The sequence below is a fragment of the Phaenicophaeus curvirostris genome, chromosome 26, assembly GCF_032191515.1.
Source record: "Phaenicophaeus curvirostris isolate KB17595 chromosome 26, BPBGC_Pcur_1.0, whole genome shotgun sequence".
NCBI classification, from domain to species: domain Eukaryota; kingdom Metazoa; phylum Chordata; class Aves; order Cuculiformes; family Cuculidae; genus Phaenicophaeus; species Phaenicophaeus curvirostris.
In genome coordinates, this window is record NC_091417.1 from 3578448 (window position 1) to 3594379 (window position 15932).

Here is a 15932-nt window from a genome sequence, read left to right on the forward strand (position 1 = left end):
AAAAAAATATCAAGGGAAGGCGAGCAAATGGTTTGGGATCTGACAGTCCACTTCACATCCCTCTCAAAATCACTTAAGAAGTTCCTAAACAGTGGGAGATTAAGTTGGGTAAGTTTTAAGCTCCAACTTTACTTGCTAAAAAAAAGCCTGAGTTGGGTTGTAGAGATGTCAGGGGCGTTTATGCCAAACCGAGCGACTTAAAAGCGGAGTTTCTCGTGCTTTGCCAGGTTCCCTGGGTAGGGAAAATGCAATATTTGCCATTTTTGAGGATGTTGGGTTCTTTGCAGCCGGGATGAGTCGTTGTAGCGAGTATCAAGTAGTTAGAGAGCTGGGGTTTTACATGTTGAGCCAGAGAGAAAAGCAAAATAAACCGACGAGGAGAGGTGGTGGGGAGAGGAGAGCTCAGAACTGTGTTATCTGAGTAATAAATATATCGAGACAAACACAAACTGCAGAATTCGGTAGAAAACGTGGATAGATAGGCGGATAGAAACACCTCTGGCTTTTAGAATGTGCCTGTATAGACCTAGATGCGACCGTTCCTGCACCTCGATGCGCCGGGCAGCGTTTTAAACCGCGTTATATTGCGACTTGGAGCTCTTAGAACCAGTTTGTGGGGTGGGGTGGGTTTGGGGGGGCTCTGGTGTTTGGGGGAGACGCCGTTGGGGCAGCGTGGAGGGGGCCGGTTCGTCCCCGCGCGGTGCCAGAGGGGGATTTGCTGGGAATATTTGATTTTTTTTTTTTTTTTTCTGAGGCTGCGGCTCTGCTGGGAGCTCCGAGCAGAGACTCAGCCCCGTGCCAGGATTCTCTGCGGCTCGAGCCTCGGAGGTTGTGGATAAAGTGCAACTGGGAGGCTTTGTGAGTAGGAGAAACGTTTATTTGACTTCGAGTAAAGCTACAAACAGATACAAAAAGCTTATTGGCAAAGAACTACCAGGCAGCTAGACATGACAGAGGCCATTTTTACACAGAACATTGCATCCACTCTGCCCACTACGAACCGTCTATTACTCACATCAGAAATATTCCCAGTATTTACAAACATCAGAGCATTGTTGGTCCGATTTTATACTTTTTTTTAAATTGTTTTTAATAGTGAAGTTTACCCACGTCTAAGAATACGGCTCGGACTTAGCCTGGGACTAGAAATCCTGGCCTGAAGTTTGAGCTAAAACACAGACTGGACAATTTTTAAGACAGAAAGATACAAGAGCTTTTGCTTTTTTTTTTTTTCCTCCTTTTTTTCTTTTTCACATTTTTGTTTGGTTTTTTTAGATTATTTTTTTGTCTGCGACTGTAGTGCAGGAACCCCCTCTTTTAGCTTAGGCAGAGAAGAATTCACCCCAAAGCAGTCAACTCAGGAAAGGGGGGGAAAAGAACCCAAATAAACAACCAACCGTATCAGTTCTCAATTTATAAATAAGTTATAACATTTAAAGGGCTCACATAAAACATGCTAGCTTTCCAGAAAGCATCAAGAGAGCACGGACACGTACATTTATAAGAACAACAAGAGCATGAGGAGCATCTGTAAATAAAATTTAATTAAAAAATTTAATTAAAAAAATAATTAAAAAAAAAAAAGGCAAAGCAGAACACGACATGAACTCAGTCCTGGGATAACGGTACCATACGAATTGTTTTAGAATATTAACAACATGCCGAAAAGAAGGTGCCTCACTGTACAGTACATCGGAAACTAAGATCTGCGGCGCTTTTATTTATTTATTTACGTATTTTTGTCTCCTCTTCTTGCTGAGAGATTCCTCCTCGAGAATTTATGGCTGAAAGGCGCTGCCCGCCGAGGCTAAGCTCATGCTTTTCAGTTTATTATCCTTCTTCCACTTCATCCTCCTGTTCTGGAACCAGATTTTGATCTGGCGCTCGGAGAGGCAGAGAGCGTGAGCGATCTCTATTCTCCTCCTGCGGGTGAGATATCTATTGAAGTGGAATTCCTTTTCCAACTCCAGGGTCTGGTAGCGAGTGTACGCGGTCCTCGCCCTCTTACCGTCTGGTCCAGTCATGTCTGAATAACACGGACAACAGCGTTTTTGCTTTCTGCTCGGATTTTTTTTTTTTTCCTTATCCTCAAGGCTCTCTATTTTTTTTCTAACTATTCGCCTTCTCCGAGCAGCCAGGAAAGCTGCTTATTCCCCAAATATCAGCGCCCCCCCCCCTCCTCCCACACCCCCAGACACGTGTAAAACCCCCCACCCTGGCCCCTCCAGAGCAGACAGTGGCAACTCAATATTCCTAATTTCACTGGGGAAGCGAGAGCTTGAAATCTCCCCTGGTTTTTTTGCCTCTGCCTGGGTGTTTCTGGGTCGGTTTGCAGGGGCATCTGCTTTAATGCTGCTTTTTTTTTTCTCTGGGGTGGGGGACATACACACACACACACGACGACACGGACTCTCTATTCCCCGTGTCTCTACAGGCAATTTTTGATTTTTCAGGAGCAGATTGTCACGAATACACGCGGCAAAACAAGAGTAGGAAAGGACTGAGAGACCCATCTGTGCCTATAATGCTATTTTAATGGTCAATTCTCTCCTTTCCCCTGCCCCCACCCCCCCCCCAGGAACACCCCCTTCCCTCAATTTTTAAATTACCTTCTCCCACCACCCCCATATTGCTACGAGCTGGAAATAGGCGCATATTTCGCTGCGAGAAGAGCGAAACTAAAATAAAATCGCGACCCGCCCCCCCTCCCCTTTTCCAGGCGCCAGAGGCAGCGATCAGAGCAAGAAATACAAAAGCAATAAATAGCTGCGTTTGTGATCAAAGCGCCTGCACCGAATAAAGGGAGAAAAAAAGGAGGATGGGGGTGGGGGGGGTGGGGAGGGAAAAAAGGGAGAAATAAAACACAAGAGAAAAATAAACAACGACAACGACAACGACGGGGGAAAAAAAAAAAAAAAAAAGAAGTAGCTGTACCATGGCTAATGTGAAGTTTCCTCATCCAAGGGAATATCTGAGGTGCCTGCCCCTCTGGTGCTGCCGTGGAGGTCGCGATGGGCTCTGCCTGCGCTCGGGGGATGCTGCTGCTTATCGCGGAGCCCTCGTCGGCTCCCGAGGACGCGCTGGTGTCGTCTAGTTCTGTGAAATTTGTGTTGGTGGTGCCGGTGCTGGCAGGAGCAGCTTGTTCGGAGGGGGACGGGGCGGGTTTGCCCCCGTGGCTCTCGCTGTTGGAGCAGGGAAGGGAGTCGGGAGGAGATAAGGAGCAGCTGGACGCCTGTCTAAACCTGCTCTCCTGAGCTGGAGAAGGGAAACCGCGGGGGCTCTCCCCGACAGCCCCAAAGTGGCTAGAGGAGGCTGAGCGGTTGATGCTAAGGTCCATCCCATTGTAGTTGTAGCCATAAGAGCTGGAATGCATGGTGCTTGAATCTCTGTAAGAACCGTTCATGGAACTGCTGGTCCCATAATTTAGTAACTGATAGTCGGGGCCATTTGGGTAGCGCCCTGAGAACGAGTTTACAAAGTAAGAGCTCATTTGGGTTATTTTGGAGGGCTTGATTTGTGGCTCGTGGTCGTTATAACCCTGTGCTTGACGATTTATGATGTATTAATGAATTATAGCGACGCACTGTACTTCGTTTTTGCTATGTACGCGGCCAAATATGGGGGGGGGGGGGGGAGGGAGGGTGTGTGTGTGGAGGGGGAGGTTGGGGAATCACGTGCCTTTGTTGACCAGTCGTAAATTCTCACTGATGACCTCAAGAGGTAAATTCATGCTCTGTGGTTACAAATAATGACGGAGCCGGGTCCGGGCCCGGAGCCCCCCGAGCGCCTCCAGCGCCCCCCGACCGGGCGGAGCTCGCCACCTGCCGGCCGAGCGGGGAATTGCAGGGGCTGGGGGGGGCGCCCCCCGAGTCCCCCCCAAACCCCGCACTCACCCTCCATCCCCTAAAATAACCCAGCGCTGTTTGTATAAGCAAATAAATCCTCCTGCGGGGTGTGCATCCCCCCACCCCTCCTTCCTGTGTGAGTCTTCTCGCTTTTTCTTCATTAAACTGAATTTATTTCCTTTTTAATTTGGAGTTCGGGGTGTCTTCTCCAGCTGGGGTGTCTTCTCTTTTAAGATCTGGGGTAGAGGGGCCGCTTGGGTTTATTTCTCGTGTGTTTATTCAGAACAGTCGAGGTTTCCTGCACGCTGAGGCAGCGATGCGGTCGCACCTTAACTCTGGAGGAGGGAAAACAAAAAAAAAATGGTGGGGGAGAAATAAAGGAAAAGTAGGACAAGTCCAGCCGGTGGAACTGGTTGACAACGTAGCTTTTAGGATATTCTTGTTCCTGAGCGTTTCAACGGCCTCTTTGAACGTAGGTTTTTCCTTTTCCAACTCAGCATCACGCTACGTAGGTTTTTTTCCTTTCCATTTGCTAACCTGCAAGGAATATTGGGGAGCAAAAGCATTCTGAGACTAGCAAAACGTTGAGACGTTGTGGAAGAGCTGAGCTTTGTTACGCGGCATTTTTCTTTTTTTTTTCCCCTCTTCTTCTCTTTTCTTCCTCTCTCTCTCTCTCTCTTTTATTTATTTTTTTTTTTCCGAAACAGTTTAGGAATTTCATGTGCTTGCCTGCAACTCATTGGAAATTATGCGCCATATTGAAAGTGACATATAATTATAATAATTACGGGCAATGAAAAGCGTGGCAATAATAGTAAATGTCCTACAGCTGTGAAGCTTCTGCATGAATTGATTTTTAAAAGTGACTGACACTAAAGCAGCTTGTGGCACGGGGGGATGCGATCATCCCTAGGTATTCCTGGTGAAAGGGTTTGGGAGCCAGGAGAAACGGTTACAGAGCGTTTTCCCCTTGCGGAAAACGGGATCTGAAATAGGCTGGGCTGGGCTCTGGATTCCAGTCCCAAATTCCCAGCAGGAGCATCGCTTCCTTTCATTTAATTCCCCAGATCCAGGAAAAGTTTGGAAGCAGGAGCCTCCTCGGTGATACAGAGCAGACCCTTCCCCATCCCATCCCATCCCGAGCCAAATCAGCCACTGGAAACGCTTTCGACTGAAAATAAAACCCTAATTTAAAAAAGAAAAACTCCTTCGACTTACTATAGAATTTTTTTTCCACCTTTTTTTCCCCCTGCAGTGGAGGCTTCATCCCTGGAGCTGGGAAGCTCCTCGTTTCGCAGGGCAAAATTCCCTTGAAATCTGGATTTTTTTTTTTTTTTTTTTTGCAATACGCTTTGATTTGGGTCTATGAAGTCAGGGAGCAGATGTTGGAAAGATGCTAGGCAAATGTTAGGTATCTTTGGTAGATAAATGAGAGCATATTTTTGCCTCTTTCCTTGATTTATTATGTACAGGGAGAGCGTTTCGTCATAACTCTTTGTACTGTAACAATAAAAAAAAGGCAGCGAGGAAATACTCTTGGTGAAAGGTCTTCCCTTCCAGATTAGAGAAAAAGAGGGAAAACCAGATTTATCTCTGAGCTGCTCGTCCCTGCAGCTCAGGAGGCAGAGAGGGACGAGGCTGCCCAGCTCCCTGCTCCTTAATAAGAGCAGAATCCCCTGGAAAAAGGGAAAAATCATCATAATAATGACAGGGGGGTGTATGTGATATCGAAGGCTTTTTTTTTATTAGAGAATTCCATGTTCATACGTAAGACAAACTCCAAACACAACACGTACAAAAATTAATAAAATATAACTTTTGTTGCTGTTGCTTTCGCATCCTTGTAGGTAGTTCTCGTTCTTTCAGTAGATTTTCCTTTTTTAAAAAAAAATAAAAACCAAACAAAAAAAAACCTAATTACAAAGACCCCAGGGCTTGATTAATTTACCAAAGGAGAGGGAAAAAAAAGGTAAAATGAAAAAAATAAACCCTATGTCAACCGTGCATGAAACATTTTTACAAAATTAAGACAATAAACACCCCAAATGACATATATTGCAGCACTTCCATTAAATACAAGAGTTAGCAGATTACTAACAGTGACACCAAAGGGTAGAAACACGGGTAGGAGTCCTTTTTTTTTTTTTTTTTGTCTTTTTCTCTTTCCCTTTCTTTCCTCCCTTCTCTATCTCATCCCTTTTTCATTATTATTATTTTCTCTCTGGGAGCAGGAGGGGAGGGAGGTGCGGGAAGGAGGAAAAATAATTAAAAAACGCAACTAGAAGCTTGATTTTTTTTTTTTCCTGGTCACGACAGATCACTGGGAACACGAGTCCTTGGCATTGGTGGCTCAAACTTTCTGGCTGTTGCATCCAGCCCACTCCCCCCTCATCCTCTCGGCTCTCACACACTCACTCATTCCCTTTTTTTTTTTTTTTTGTTGCTGTTGCGCGTGTTTTAAATAATATTTTCACTCCGCTGCTTTCTCCTCCTCCTCCTCCGCGCTCAGCTGCGAGGAGTTGAGCAATTTATTCTCTTTTTTCCACTTCATCCTGCGGTTCTGGAACCAGATTTTGATCTGTCGCTCCGTCAGGCAGAGGGAGTGAGCGATTTCGATCCTCCGGCGCCGGGTCAGGTAGCGGTTGAAGTGAAATTCTTTCTCCAGCTCCAGCGTCTGGTAGCGGGTGTAGGTCTGGCGGCCTCTGCGGCCACTGGGCCCGAAGGAGGAACCTGTGACACCCGCAAAAATTGGAAAAAAATAGGAAAAAATAAGGAAAATATAAGGAAAAAATAGGGGGGGAAATAGGAAATTATAAGGAAAAAAATAGAGGAGAAAATAGGGAAAAAATAGGAAAAAATAGGAAAATATAAGGAAAACAAATAGGGGAAAAAATAAGGGAAAAATAGGAAAGGGGGAGCAAGATAGGAAAGGAAAAAGAATGGAAAGCCCTAAATTTAGTGGATGCTCGGAGTTGCTGGGTGCTCCACCGCGTCTATGCGCGGAGGGGTGCGTAGCCGCTCCCCTGTCCCCCCCACCCCAGGCTTTGGTCACCCCCAAAATTAACCCCCCGCGGCTGTGAACCCCTCCGGTTCCCCCCAGGAGGGTCCCAGCCGGGCCGCCCCCGCGGAAGATCCGCGCTGAAGGGTTAAAGCTGGGCTGGGGGAGACAGGGCGAGATCTATCTTATTCCAGGATGAAAAATCGCAAGGTGTTTCCCCCCCCCTCGCCCTCCCTCGCTGTTTTCCACCCTACCGGCTGCAGTAATCGAGCATTTAAGCAATAATGAAGTGAATCGATCTACACAAACTCTGAATTAAAGAGGACACAACACTCCACGTCCCTGAGCTAATGGGCATCAATTTGGAGCTTAAAAGGCAACAAATGCATCTAAACATTTGAAGGAGGGTGCTGAGCCTCTACTATTTTTCTACACCCCCCCCTTTATTTATTTTTTTTTTCCTGATTGAGGAAACAGCACTTAAAAAAGTCATATATCACTTAGGGGGGGTGTGAGGGGGGGTATGATTCTCCCCAGGCAGACTTTTCATTAAAAATGTAACCCTCTCCTTTCAAGTATTTAAAGAGTTTTCTATTAATTCACTCCGGATCGGTGGCCAGAGAGAGAGAGAGGGAGCTGAGTAGGAGGGGGGGGTCTGTGCGTGTGTAAAGTCATCTAGAGCTGATTTAAAAAAAAAAATATCTCCCTCTGCGTGTGGGGGAAGGACAGAGACAAATCGATGTAGCGGAGTGACACGCAAATTGGAATGTGAATAGAGAAAAAAGGGAGAAAAAGCAGGGAAACGGGGAAATATTGGGTTGGGGAGGAAATAACGGGGAAAGTTTTAGCTGGGAGGGGTCGTAGGGAGAAAATAATTCAGCGGCGTGAAGTTTTGCTGCGTGTCACGAGCAAGTTGGAAGTTTGGGCTCTAAAATGAACCTTATTCCTGCTTCCCTCTCTCTCTCTCGCGGTAACAAATAAGAAAAGGAGGGGGGGGGGAGGGAGGAGATTGATGTATTTTTATTTTTTTTTTTTTTCTGTAAAAGAGTAAAACTCACTATTGCAAGAGTTCATCCGCTGCATCCAGGGGTAAACCGGGGCGGGACATTTTTGCTCCTCGCTCTCTCCGAACGCGGTTTTGCTGTGCGCGCAGTCCGACTTGCGCGGCTCGGGGGCGAAGGGCACCTCGTCCAGGGCTTGGGGGGCGCAGGAGGGATCCTTCTCCCTGAAAAACCCTCCTCCGGCCCCATAGTCACAGGCGGAGCCGCGGCCGTAGGCTCCGTTGCTCGGCTGGTAGTAAGGAGAGGACGGGTAGCCCTTCTCCTGCGCGCCCGCGGCTCCATAGGTGCTGGGATAGTGCCTCAAAGGATCCGCGTAGCCCGAGGGATAAAGTGGGATCTGTCCCAGGAAGGGCTCCTGCCCCGCAGCCAGACTCACCGGGAAGGTGGAGTTGACAAAATAAGAACTCATTGGAAGGAGCCTTCCTCGCCGTTCCTTCTCCCCGGCTTTTATTTTTTTTTTTTTTTTTTTTTTGGGGGGTAACGATTTGTCGTGTTTTATAGTCCGAGCGCTTTTTTAGCGATTAGGGGTATATCTCGGAGATTGGGTTTTAGCTGGAGGGAGGGTGGCGCGGTGCCAGCGAGGGACACAAGGAAATAGAACCATCTGATCACGGGCTGACCAATAGCAGGCGCCTGAGGTTGCAAAATAGCCCCCGCGAGGGGCTGAGATTGCACCAGGGACCCCCAAGAACAAACCATCCACCCCCTTTCTTCCCTCCCTTTTAAACAGCAGCGAGGCCCCCCCTTAACCAAATATATAATATCTGCCCAAAGAAACATTCCCGGCGCGCTCGGAGCTTCATAAATAAATAAATACTCGCTTCCCCCCCCCCCTCATTCCCCCTACTCCTCATCCCTCGGAGCTCAGCGCGGCTCTGGGGATGCTCACACGGACCCAGAAACCCGCTGCAAAGGAGGGAGAAAAGTTAATTAGCCGCCTTCGGAAAACTTTAACCCCTCGTGTTTGGAAATCGTCCTGAAAAACGCCTGGGTGCTTTGCTACCGTGGTAGAAAACAACACCCCAAAAAAAAAAAAAAATGGAAAAAAAAGTTCTTTTTTATGCGTGTGTGAACTTTGCGCACTCGGCGGGTTGATTAAGTTAATTTGCTCCAGGAGAAGAAATGGGGTTTGACAACTTATTTCTGTTCGTATTTCTCTAATCACCACAGGTTAGTCTCCCCTCTTCAGCAAAGCCGCGCTCGCTTGCACCAAACCTTCGCTTTTCATGTATTGCACCTTTTTCTTTTCTTTTATTCCTTGCAAAAGCCGCGTGTGAGGGAGATAAATGGAAAATCGAAGTATTTCCTTTATTCCTTGCTTAAATCCCCATCTCCGCCGGAGTCCGGCACCGCATTGTGCCCTCTTGCGTTTTTTTCTTAATACCGAATCTATCCCCGACCTTTTATGGCTAAAAAGAAGCCTTGGGTGACGGTCAAAAGCCGATTTTATTGATCGCTGCCGATCGAAATTGATTTTTTTTTAAGGAGAGGGATGCTGGCGGTGTGATGGGGCTGCTGCATCCCCCGCTTTAAGCCGCAAAATCCCTGGTTTTGCAAAGTTTAAAGGCTGGAAGGGGTAACCTGAAAGTCTTGAGCAATTCCTCGCTTCCCTAAAAGCTGCTTTTTACCCTGGGATTTGCCTCTTGGGATGGGTTCTGCTCTACCTGGAGCATGCCCCCCTGGTCCCAGCTCCCTCTTTTCTAAAGGTAGAGTTAGATCTCTGACCGGTTTCCAAATGGGAAAATCAGAGCCACCTCACAGCTTAAAAAAAAAAATTAAAAAAAAAAAGAAAAAAAAAAAGAAAATAAACCACAACCAAGCAACTAAATGGGCTGTGCCCCCATCCTTTTATCAAGGATTTGTTTCCTGTCCGAATTTGTAGCCATCTGTCTGTCGGGTCCTACATGCAATGAAATGACACGCCTTATAACACACTCTCCTCTCCACTTGCATCTGCGAGCGTGGGTGCTACAAATCTAGAATTACACACATTACATGGTGTCTGTGGAGCTGCCAACGCGGCGCTCTCCGACGGAGCTTTAAGTATTTACCAAACTGGTATCTTATTACGAGCTAATTTATTTTAAACGTCGTGTTTACAGCAGCCAAGCCAAGATTGTCTCATGCCACGGCTGCGATGAGCATTTCGGTTGAAACGTAATCCTTATAATTCAAGGAAATAACACGCAAAGGAAGTAGTTTTCCATCCTCCACCCCCTCTCTGACTGATATTCTCTTATATTTGTTCTTGCAGAGTTTCCCTTTGTGTGTGGAGTGGACCCAAACTTGCGTAGATCTGCTTTATTGCTATGCAAGGGGAAAATAAAATAAAAAAAAAATCAGATTGAAAGAGAACGATGGCTAGAGAAGAAAAAAAAAAGTCTGGGATGCGAGCCTGAAGTTAACAGCTTCGCAGGAGCCGAACAGCTCAGACATTGGATTGCAGAGTTACTCAATATTTGTAGCTCTGCAAACCCAGCGATTATCTGGCGTGAGCAGCTCCGCATGCAAATTCTGGGCTAAGAAATGGGATGTCCTGATAATCCAAGTGCGTGAGTACATCTGCGGAAAATGTTTGCTCGCATATTTTCTCTCACTTCTTCTGATTGCTCTGCAAATAAACCTCTAGGAATAGTTTTGGGGAAAAGAAACAATCCTCCAGCCCTCAAGTTTTATATTTAAATAATACTGCTCAGCCTTTGTGGCTAAAGCGTTTTTTTTTTTTTGCGTAGTTTGACGTTTAAAAGAAAATAAAACTGTACTAATTGAAGCTGACCGCTTGCTAATTGATTATTGCTGACACCTACAGATAAACCCTAATACTTCTTGCCCCTTAGAAGAAGGATGACCCTGTAAAATGTTATTTAGGGGAGAAAAAATTAAGGCAACTTGGATCTCATTTTGAAAAAAAGAAAAAAGTGAGAAAAAAAAAAACAAAAAAAACCCCTTCCTGTCATAGTTTTCATCTTATGGAGGGTCAGAATACCAAGAATGCATGTAAATACGAGCAGGGGTCTTAAATCTTGCTAAATCTCGAAGAGCTGGGTCTTTAGCACGGAGGTGGGTTGTGTTCCCAGCTCAATAGCTTTAAAAAAATCAAAGCAATTAAAGTGTTCTTCGCGTGGCTGTGTCACAGACGCTCCTTGCCCTCCCAGCTCGAGTCCGAGGGTTAAATCTGAGACCGATTTTTTTGCGAATATATTTTTTTTGGCTGCCTCTAGCGCCAGCAGAGCCGGGAGGGAGAGGACCTAGAGCAGCAGCGGCTGCAGAAAAGAGCTCCTAGAGCAGCCCTCGAGTCTGGGAGGACACCCCTGGGAGCATCTTTATCCAGTTTTTGGCCTCAAAATCGGGCTCAGGGTGGCTGAAAAGGAGCAGGAAAGCGAGGAAGTTGCGAGAGAGGCACCAGGAGGTGGTAAAACAGATTTCCCTGCGCTGGCTTTGCCCTCCTGACAGGCATCACTCAGCTGCCAGGGCGTAATTAAAGATAAAGAGAAGTATTTAGTGTATGTGCGACCCTTCCCTGCTCGGGAAGGTCCCGCTTTTTGTCGCTTTTTTGCTTTTCTAGCCAGTAAAAACCATCCCCAGCCAGCAGAGCCAGGCAGATAGATGAGGGGATTAAACCAACACCCAAATATTTCGAAATGCAAAACAGAACAGAGCGTCGCTTGTGCGAAAAGCCTAAACCCGTTAAGAACTCGGTAGAAAGTTCAGTGCAGTCGGTTCCAATAAAAAAAATGAAACTCTCTTTTTTTTTCATGTGGAGCTGGAATTTCTGATCCTTCTGAAGTGAGAACACAGCGGGAGTTTCCCTACCGAGGGACTTATTGCAGCCATAAAGTGAAGCCAAGACCACGAAAACACTTGAAAACCCCCCTTGTTCCTGGAGTCAGACAGAGGGAGCCGCTGGCGGCAGAGAAACCTCCCCTGAAACGCTCCTACAGACCCAAAATCACATCGGAAAATAGACCCGACAGACACATGTAGAGCTCCAAGGTTGGAGTATTTAAAACAATGACCCCTGAAGGTGTAAAAAAAATTCCGCATATAACCGCCTGAAAGTGAATTTCCAGCAATTTAAGTTTAATTTACCTGACTTCCCGTGCGGTGCGTAATAACCTTGTTAATAGGATCTTTGAAAAGAAGCAATAATAATCTAGCATTGTTCCATTAAAGAATGCAGCTAATTATTAACACAAAAAAAAAAAAAAAAAGGAGGAGGGGGGGAAGGGGAGGGGGTAAAGGGGAATTGGGGGTAGGAAAAATGCATCCAGACTGAAGTATTTCCGCGAAAAGCAGCCCTGAGAAGGGCAATATCAAAGAATATTGGGAAAGCAGGGAGAAGGAGAGGAAAAGGCGATCATATAATGCAAGGCGAATGCTGAGGGGTGTTGGGAATTACAGCATGGAACAAGTTAATCACGGCTGGTCAGAGGAGAGAAACTTTTTCCCCTTCCCTTTTATTTATTTTATTTTTTTTTTTAACATAGTCCCTGGGCATCTCACTTTCTCCCCAGCCCAGACGTAAACAGTTGCCAGGAAACTGCGTGGTAGAAGGAGAAAACGAGAGGGAGAAAGCCAGAGGGAGGGAGAAAGGGAGGGAGAGAGAGAAAAACCTTTTAAAATAACAGACCCGCATTGTCCCTTCAAAGCCTACAGCAACTTAAAAGTGATTCGTCGCCTGCCTCTCCCCCAGCAACCACCTCCTTTCTCTGCACACGACTTATTTTTTTCCAGACCCCAGCGCGATGACCACTCCGAGCAATAAATAAATAAATCCGAGCTCCTCTGCCTTTTATGATCAGTCCCCTTCGCCTGGGGCATCATTAACCATCACGTTTTACAAGCTCCTCGCTTGTGTGCGACCCCCCCCAGCCAATTTTAACCCCCCGTGGGGGACCCTATGGACAGATTCGAGCCTTTTACACCCCTGTGCGCGTACGGATCCGTCCACACGAGGCACGGACAGACGTGCAAGAGCTTTGGGGGGTGGATAAATCCACACACACACACCCCCCTTGCTCACGCGTGGCTGCCCCGAGCTCCCCCTCTGAGCTCACATAGAAGTGCGAGCGCAGCCTCTACCCGCACCCCCAGCCTCTCGGGGTTCTCAGAGAGGGGGGGCAGGCCGGGCAGGGCCCCCCAAGGCTGCGGGAGCCCCCCGGGAGCCGCCGGGAGCCGCCGCAGACGGTAGATGGCAGCAAACGGTGGGGAATAAGCGAGCGGCTGCGGAGGCTCCGGGGAGACGGGGCGGCCCCGAGGTGCCTCCAGGTTTTATTTTCCTCGATAAATAAACCGAGGAGGGGGGGATTCCACCGTGGGGACCCCGATCCGGGGCGGCACCGACCCCCCAGTGCCCCTCACACCGGGCTGGGTTCGGAGATCTCCCAGTCCAACCCCTCCGGATGGGGCTGAAAGGGTTAAAAAGACCTCCAAGCCCCGAGGTGCGGGGCTTCCACAAGTGGTTACCCACGCAGAATGTGGAAAAATCAGCATTAAAGCTTTTTGGAATAAGATTTCTAAATTAATTTATTTTTAAAATATTTTTAATTTTTTTTTAATTTTTTTTTTTAATTTTTTTTTTTCTTACAACCAGCAAAAAAAATCCGAGCGCGGAGCCTTCGGGAAAGTCAGATCAGGGGCCTTTGAACCCGCGTTAATTTTTTTTCCCCACCGTGATTTATGAAAAATGTAACAGGTTCGGGAAGAAATCGCTTTTTAAAGTGACTTTCTGTTTATTATTTCCCCAGCTTGCGATCATTTACTCTTGTCCGCACAATATTCAGGCACAGCCAGTCTCAATGAGATAAATCGTCACGTCATAAAACGGTTTATGCTTAAGTAATGAATCTCTTCTTGCTCAATCTCGCTTCACATCCTCTGCTCTTACATTATCTTATTTGAAAATCACCTCATAACGGTAGCGATTAGTATTATATTTCAAACACACACATACACACCCTTGAAATACTGGGGAAAAAAATAAAAAAATCACATTTAAAATGACGGATAAATATTTTGCTCAAACCCGAAGCGAATATCAGAGCATCCGAGAGGCAGGGGAGAGGGACATGCGCTCAGAACCAGAGGGGGAAAAGCACCGACCCCCCCTGAACCCCACAGCCCCTTCCCTGCTAAGAACGCAATTAAATACTCGAGGTTTATTGCATCGCAACGTCAGCTTCATTGGGGAGTTTAACGAGGAGAAAAAAAAAAATACAATGAGAGCGCTGCGCTCAGGGTTTGTTTCTTATTATCTTTTTTTTTCCTCTTTTTTTTCTCTTTTTATTTCTTGTCCCCCCACCCCATCTCTCTTTTTTCTTTTTTTTTTCTTCTTTTTTTTTTTTTTTAAACTGATTTCCAGCCCGTATTCCCGAGAAACGCCGCAGAAACCACCCACATCAGAACGACCCTGGAGAGCAACGCGAAACCCGAGTGGCTCCCGCACCAACTTCACCAAATTCCGGGGATTCGGCGACGGGAAAACAAAATAAAACACCACAACCGCCCACAAAGGGCTTGGGTTTTTTTTTAAAGGCAATATCTAAAACCCTCGGTCACCGAGCTGCTGCAAAAACCCTTCATTCCAAGGCTCCAGGTGACCTCACAGGCTTAATTTTTCCTTCTTATTCCGTTATTTTAATTTTCTTTTTCTTTTCCCTTCCTTATTTTCTCCCCCTCTTTCTCCATTTCTTTCTTTCTTTCCTTCTGTCTCCTTTTCTTTCTTATTCTCTTTCTTTCTTATATATTTTTTCTATTTTGTTTCTCCAATTCCCTCTTCCCTTCTCAATTTCTTTCTTCACCTTTTTTCCATTCTTCTTTCTCTCCCCTTCCCCAGCTTTGCGCTACTTTTCTTTAAAAAAAATCTCGTTTAACCATATTTCCACCCCCCCTTGATTTCTTTTTTTCATCACCCCACCCTTTTCTTTCTAATTCCACCCTCCCGGCTAGAGGAGAGAGGGAGATGGGGGAAGGAAATAGAAAAAGCAGCTCGACAAATGCATTTCATCAAAGAAAAAAAAATTAAACGAAGAGAAAGCGATATTATTCCCTTACCTTTTGACGTCCATTTCTGTGGTGCAAGGGAGATAGAGGGAGAGGGAGACACAGCGTTTGCTTATCTGTTAGCTGATAAAATATTGTCCCAACCTGACAGCCGCCGGTTGCCTCTCTGACTTGGGGGAGCTTCTTGCTTTTCTGTTATTTGCATAGAAAATGAAGCAATTTCCCTCTTTGGAAAAGGTTAACCTCCACTCCTCCGTCCACAATCTCCTCTGCCCCTCCATTCCTGCTGAGATTCCGAAGCAGCAGGCAAATTAACAGAGGAATTGGAAAAAAATGTATAATAATAATTTGAAAAAAAAAATTTAAAAAAATTGATCATAATAATTTTAAAAAAATTGATAATAATAATTTTTTTTAAAAAAATGATAATAATCATTAAAAAAACGGGGGATAGAAGTGTTTCCCTACGCGTGGGTGCGGAGGTGGGTGCTGATTGAGCGTGCGGATGGGGGTTCAGCCGTCCCCCCCCCTCCCCTCTCCCCTGTTTGAGCCCTAAGCGAGCTTATACACAAAAGTAAAAAAATGTAAAGAGGCGAGAGCCCTATAGAGGACACTGATCCGACCCAAGGTGCAGCGGACAGAAGAATGGTGCAATATAACCACATGGGAAATAATAAAAAGTTCATGTTCACGGTTAGCAGTCCACATGACCGGCTCTGGCCAATCCCAGAACCCAGCCACTCATAAAGTTCTATCACAAAGTTGTAAATTTTCATAAAACAACAAGGAATTTATTGCATTTCTTCATGACCGGTTTAACAGCAGCCTTTTTCTTAGCCGCCATCTTTTTTTTAATTTTTTTTTTTTTTAAATAAAATAAAAGAATTAGGAAAGCGGGTTCAGGGATTTCCCCCCCCCCCCCCCATTGATTGCACTGGGGGGGGTTGGAGAGAAATAATCGAATAACACCCCACGCGTTGGGCTGCGAACAATAACCACCCCCCCGAAATAAAGAGCTCGGGGTTA

General features: G+C 46.2%; 3 protein-coding genes across 4 annotated transcripts in view; 1 reads left to right on the plus strand and 2 right to left on the minus strand.

Annotated features, from left to right (window-relative positions):
- Positions 1-855: 855 nt before the first annotated feature.
- Positions 856-3612, minus strand: HOXB5 (homeobox B5). Its single transcript, XM_069876852.1, has 2 exons — positions 2935-3612; positions 856-2026 (listed from the first exon to the last, which is right to left on the minus strand). The coding sequence occupies exons 1-2, from the start codon at positions 3488-3490 to the stop codon at positions 1779-1781; spliced, it is 804 nt and encodes a 267-aa protein (XP_069732953.1). The 5' UTR covers positions 3491-3612; the 3' UTR covers positions 856-1778.
- Positions 3613-5567: 1955 nt separating this feature from the next.
- On the minus strand, positions 5568-15240 carry HOXB6 (homeobox B6). Of its 2 annotated transcripts, XM_069876855.1 has the most exons (3): positions 14958-15240; positions 7902-8537; positions 5568-6575 (listed from the first exon to the last, which is right to left on the minus strand). In XM_069876855.1, exons 2-3 carry the CDS (start codon positions 8311-8313, stop codon positions 6316-6318), a joined length of 672 nt encoding a protein of 223 aa, XP_069732956.1. In that variant the 5' UTR covers positions 8314-8537; positions 14958-15240; the 3' UTR covers positions 5568-6315. The 2 variants fall into 2 exon arrangements, with proteins under 2 accessions (XP_069732956.1, XP_069732955.1); XM_069876854.1 differs by lacking the exon at positions 14958-15240 and having other exon boundaries at positions 7902-8712.
- The window catches only part of ATP5MC1 (ATP synthase membrane subunit c locus 1), a 110176-nt gene continuing 101203 nt past the window's right edge, over positions 6960-15932 (plus strand). The window contains exon 1 of the mRNA XM_069876859.1: positions 6960-6971. The gene's annotated coding sequence lies outside the window, so the exon portion shown is untranslated. The remainder of the gene's footprint in view (positions 6972-15932) is intronic.

Coding starts and splice junctions, on each gene's coding strand:
- HOXB6 (XM_069876855.1), bottom strand. CDS start 8,313: ATGAGTTCTTATTTTGTCAACTCCACCTTCCCGGTGAGTCTGGCTGCG. Junction 6,576..7,901: donor GCGGATGAACTCTTGCAATA/GTGAGTTTTACT, acceptor CGGGTGTCACAG/GTTCCTCCTTCGGGCCCAGT.
- HOXB5 (XM_069876852.1), bottom strand. CDS start 3,490: ATGAGCTCTTACTTTGTAAACTCGTTCTCAGGGCGCTACCCAAATGGC. Junction 2,027..2,934: donor GAAACTTCACATTAGCCATG/GTACAGCTACTT, acceptor CGTGTTATTCAG/ACATGACTGGACCAGACGGT.